This window comes from Triticum urartu, chromosome 6A (assembly GCF_056163025.1).
Source record: "Triticum urartu cultivar PI428250 chromosome 6A, HENAU_Tu73, whole genome shotgun sequence".
Classification (NCBI taxonomy): domain Eukaryota; kingdom Viridiplantae; phylum Streptophyta; class Magnoliopsida; order Poales; family Poaceae; genus Triticum; species Triticum urartu.
Window position 1 is genome coordinate 524,129,196 of NC_141878.1, and position 5,382 is coordinate 524,134,577.

At 55.2% G+C, this 5,382-nt stretch overlaps 1 protein-coding gene across 1 annotated transcript; it reads left to right on the forward strand.

Annotated features, from left to right (window-relative positions):
• Positions 1-1,379: 1,379 nt before the first annotated feature.
• On the forward strand, positions 1,380-4,331 carry LOC125514616 (auxin efflux carrier component 1a). Its single transcript, XM_048679951.2, has 6 exons — positions 1,380-2,703; positions 2,813-3,083; positions 3,181-3,266; positions 3,384-3,541; positions 3,737-3,813; positions 3,893-4,331. Exons 1-6 carry the CDS (start codon positions 1,395-1,397, stop codon positions 3,957-3,959), a joined length of 1,968 nt encoding a protein of 655 aa, XP_048535908.2. The 5' UTR covers positions 1,380-1,394; the 3' UTR covers positions 3,960-4,331.
• Positions 4,332-5,382: the final 1,051 nt, after the last annotated feature.

A 5,382-nucleotide genomic window follows, 5' to 3' on the forward strand; every position in this document is an offset into this window, starting at 1 on the left:
CTCCCTTCTTTCCCCATACGGCCCGGGCGAGTCCATTTCTTTCGCCTCACGACGTACGAACGGCGCGCGGGAGTTCCCCGATCGTAGGGGCAAAAACCGTCTCGCCGTCGCTTCGGTTGGGATTGTGGATCGACGGCTCATGTTTCTCCACCACAGTAAATGAAAAGTGTCTTTTTTTAACATCAGTACAGACACAAGCGCTCATATACACACGCATGCACTCATCCCTATGAACGCACACACATACACCTTTTTCTTAAAATTTACGAAGTCACCGTAGGCACCTCGTCGTCGATGAGAACATCTCGTCCCACTGAATGCGCATCGCCGAAAATCCTGAAATAAATGCGAGCACCGGGATTTGAACCCTGGTGGACTAGGGATACCACAATTCCTCTAACCATCCAATCATAAATTGGTTCGCGTTCATTGTGTGGATTAAGACGTTACTGATACTGGTGTGGAAACCATGTCGTGAGGTGCATCGCACGCGATGAAGCGGATCGGCCGACCACAACCAGGAACCATTTGTCTGTCCCTTGATCCATCCGAGCCATGCCGGGACCCTTGTATCTTATTTACTTATTTTTTTACTAAATGACCATTTTGTAAACTTAATCCATCCATCAAAAAATTTATTCGGATGTGGTTAGGTCTCAGTCGACTAAGACCTAACAAAGTTTAAGTCAAATGATATACTCCCTCCATTTTTATATACAATACCACAATCAAAATTACAATTTGCGACTATACAAGGCCACAAACATCAATCGAGACAAAAATGATGATGTTTGCCTCGTACTAGTAGAAAAGACATTAATTATCTTTGCATGCATGTATGTGAGAGAAGTTTGGTTTGCACGCGCCTCATTAATTAACTAAAACAAGTGAGAGCATTGACTTGTTGTAGGTAGGACAGAAAAATATGCATTAATTAATACGACAAACAAGGAGACAAGCTAGCTTGCAATATTGTCTTAAGCACACATTTACTTTTGTCTTGGTACCTGTAATATGGGTTTGTTGCCTTGTATACAAAAATGAAGGAAGTAGTATGTAAGAAGAAAAAAAAACAAAAAAAATACATGAATCTCCATGCAAAATCAATGGAAGACACTACCGACTGCGATACAACGAAGTCTCGGCAGTCGACTCAGACGTAGCAAGACTGTATTTCAAAATCTGGTCTCAAAAAAAGAAGAAGAGGATTTAGTTTCCAGAAGGGCCATTTAGTACGGATGTGGAACGGTACCCGTGCCGGGCGTAAGTAGATGTACGCGTATGTGTGGCGTACCTGTCCCCATACGCCATAAACAATCGCCCGGCGCATGCACTGCATCTGCTCCTCACCAACTCGCCCGCATCGCAGTCGCAGCCTCCTCCTCCGAGCCACGATGCAGGGGAGGGCGTCGGATAAAAGCAAGGGAACAAGGGATGGTCCAAACAAAGCTTGGGCCGCGCTGCCCTCTCGCCTAAATAAACCTCTCCCCCACGCACTCCCCCACTCCACCACACACCCTCACCAGCTCGCCCGCAGAGTGAGCCGAGGCCGAGAGCCGGAGCGCGAGAGGAAGAAGCAGAGGAGGTCGGGCAAGATGATCACGGGCACGGACTTCTACCACGTGATGACGGCGGTGGTGCCGCTGTACGTGGCCATGATCCTCGCCTACGGCTCCGTCAAGTGGTGGGGCATCTTCACGCCGGACCAGTGCTCCGGGATCAACCGCTTCGTCGCGCTCTTCGCCGTGCCGCTCCTCTCCTTCCACTTCATCTCCACCAACAACCCCTACACCATGAACCTGCGCTTCATCGCCGCCGACACGCTGCAGAAGCTCATGATGCTCGCCATGCTCACCGCCTGGAGCCACCTCTCCCGCCGCGGCAGCCTCGAGTGGACCATCACCCTCTTCTCCCTCTCCACGCTCCCCAACACGCTCGTCATGGGCATCCCGCTGCTCAAGGGCATGTACGGCGACTTCTCCGGCAGCCTCATGGTGCAGATCGTCGTCCTCCAGTGCATCATCTGGTACACCCTCATGCTCTTCATGTTCGAGTACCGCGGCGCCCGCATGCTCATCACCGAGCAGTTCCCCGACACCGCCGGCGCCATCGCCTCCATCGTCGTCGACCCGGACGTCGTCTCGCTCGACGGCCGGAGTAACGCCATCGAGACGGAGGCTGAGGTCAAGGAGGACGGCAAGATTCACGTCACCGTCCGCCGCTCCAGCGCCTCCCGCTCCGACATCTACTCCAGGCGCTCCATGGGCTTCTCCAGCACCACGCCGCGCCCCAGCAACCTCACCAACGCCGAGATCTACTCGCTGCAGTCGTCGCGGAACCCCACGCCCAGGGGCTCCAGCTTCAACCACACCGACTTCTACTCCATGGTCGGCCGCAGCTCCAACTTCGGCGCCGCCGACGCGTACGGCATCCGCACCGGCGCCACGCCGCGCCCGTCCAACTACGAGGAGGACGCGCCCAAGCCCAAGCACCCGGCGCCCGGGGCGGGGCACTACCCGGCGCCCAACCCGGCCGTGGCCGCGGCGCCCAAGGGGCCCAAGAAGCCGGCCGCCAACGGGCAGGCCAAGGGCGAGGACCTCCACATGTTCGTCTGGAGCTCCAGCGCGTCGCCGGTGTCGGACGTCTTCGGCGGCGGCGCGCCGGACTACAACGACGCGGCGGCCGCCAAGTCCCCCCGCAAAAGTAGCAATCCCTCTCACCAGTCACCGCGCACACGCTCGATTTGCTGCTGCTTTCGTGGGCTAATTTGTCCGCGCAATTCTTGCTTTCTTTATTGCCACCACCATTGCAGTGGACGGAGCCAAGGAGAGGGATGACTACAACGTGGAGCGAGACGACTTCAGCTTCGGGAACAGGGGCGCGCTGGACCGGGACGCGGAGGCCGGCGACGAGAAGGCCATGACGGCGGACCCGAACAATGCGATGGGCGCGGGGCCGACGGCGATGCCGCCGACGAGCGTGATGACGCGGCTGATCCTGATCATGGTGTGGCGCAAGCTCATCCGCAACCCCAACACCTACTCCAGCCTCATCGGCCTCATCTGGTCGCTCGTCTGCTTCAGGTCCGTCCGTACGCGGCCCCTCGCCAACCAATCCGGCAAAGGAGTGATCGGCATTAATCGCGATTCTGACGCGCTTGTCTCGTTGCCGCCGCTGCAGGTGGAACTTCACGATGCCGGCAATCGTCCTGGGATCCATCTCCATCCTGTCGGATGCGGGGCTAGGAATGGCCATGTTCAGCCTCGGTCGGTATTCCATGCTTCCTTCCTGCTGCTGCTGCTGCTGCCACCATTTCGTCCTATGCAACAGTGGGCGGCTGGGTTCTTCTCGCTGACCTGATCCGGTGTGTGGCGAACGTGCAGGTCTGTTCATGGCGCTGCAGCCGCGGATCATCGCGTGCGGGAACAAGGTGGCGACGTACGCCATGGCGGTGCGGTTCCTCGCCGGGCCGGCCGTCATGACCGCCGCCTCCTTCGCCGTGGGCCTCCGCGGCACGCTCCTGCACGTCGCCATCGTCCAGGTACTCGCTTTGGTTTCAACGATCCAGTCGAGTCGATGGGGTGAAATGAAAAGCAGGGGATAAACAAGGAGCGGAAAGCCCTGGCGTGCCCGTGTCCCTTCTTTTCCCCGGCCCCCTCGTGCTCCTGCTTTCGCGCCACCAAAAGCCCCCACTTTTCCTCTAACCTTTTCCTCTCCGGCTCCGGCCGCACGACAGGCCGCGCTGCCGCAGGGCATTGTCCCCTTCGTCTTCGCCAAGGAGTACAGCGTGCACCCCGACATCCTCAGCACGGCGTAAGTACCGCCATTCTCGCCGACAAGACGCTCCGGTCCGGCAAGATGCTCACCATTTCCTTCCCGCTTGGCTTTGCAGGGTCATATTCGGCATGCTCATCGCCCTGCCCATCACGCTCGTCTACTACATCCTGCTCGGCCTGTGAGCGGGCGCCGCATGTAAAGATCCGTCGCTTCGCTACCGCAGGCTCAGGAGCGGCAGAGGAGGAGGAGGACGCGTGCTTGGAGCACGAGGGGGGCTCTTCATTTTTCTTCCCCTCTCTCTCTCTAGAGCAGCAGGATAATGGCGGCGCTCCTAGCTAGGTAGGACAATGGCGAGAGTTGATCAACGACACTCAGAAGGGCACGGGAAGAAGAAAGTGCAAGTACAGAGAAGCTTGGGCGGGGGGCAGGGGTCGGGTTCAGGTCGCGGAATGGCTGGGTTGTGAAAGCGGTTTGCGAGTTTTGGTGCCTGACCCCTGTAAAATGGATGCCGTTCTGATAGTAACTGACCTTGATTGTGTTGTTCATTGATTTCATTTCTTGGCGTTCCTGACCTGAGATGAAAGATGCTCCCTCCGGCTTCATTGCTCGGATGATTGCGATGGAATTCATCCCACTGTCGTGCTGATGAAGAGCTTTTGATTTCTTACAAGTGTGCACGCACAGCGCCAAATCGTTATAGTAACAGTGATGAGCAGCTGGCATGGCTGTGCTTGATTAAGTTGAGGCCACAGGAACGCATGGGCGACGCCGGCCATTCAAATCAGTGACCCCTGGCTGATTTGATATGACGTGCTGCCGGCTACAGTTGTGTGCGGCCAATTAGTGTCCGGACGACTTAGTTGCATGCGTGGAGACGCCACCGTGAAAACAGGTACCGGTTCCATTTGTAATGAAGAAGCCTTTCCTCCAATGGAAGTAAGCAGCTATAAGAGCAACTCCAACGGGCGACATAAACGGACGGCGATTTCATCTTTTTTTGTCCGTTTGGGTCGGCCGCCCGCCCGGCGTCCGCCCTGTTTTTGATATGGGTCGATAGCACGTCCAACACGTCGACTGCCGGTGTGGCCGGCTGGCCGTCAAATTTTACATTGATTTGCATTCAACATATTGTTAAATGAAAATGTTTTTAACAAGCCAAATAGTCTGGCCGCCCAAATAAATAGTATAGTTTTACAAGTCAAAAACAAATAAAAATGTTTCACGTAGTTTTGCAATCGAATAAAAAAATACATCTATTGATTGCCAACATGAGCCCACATATGCTCAACTAAATCATTTTACAGTTGCACGTGAGTTTCCCAATCATGCATGTCTTCATAAAATTGAGTGAACTGCTCAAATGTTGCCGCTACTCCATGCTCAGGCACAACATTCTCACCCTGAAACTGAAAGCCTTGATCGTACAGACGTTCCGGGCGCTCCTCTTCTACGATCATATTGTGCATGATCACACAAGCAGTCATCACCTCCCACAGTTTCTGCGTGCTCCAAGTATTAGCAGGATACCGAACAATGCCCCATCGAGATTGCAAAACACCAAAGGCACGCTCGACATCCTTTCTAGCACTCTCTTGCTCTTGGGAA

Bases quoted from the DNA above. Each gene is read 5' to 3' on its own strand.
- LOC125514616 (XM_048679951.2), top strand. From the start codon at position 1,395: ATGCAGGGGAGGGCGTCGGATAAAAGCAAGGGAACAAGGGATGGTCCA. The intron at 3,084-3,180 runs GTCCGTCCGTAC...CCGCCGCTGCAG, and splicing joins TGGTCGCTCGTCTGCTTCAG to GTGGAACTTCACGATGCCGG. The intron at 3,542-3,736 runs GTACTCGCTTTG...GCCGCACGACAG, and splicing joins TGCACGTCGCCATCGTCCAG to GCCGCGCTGCCGCAGGGCAT.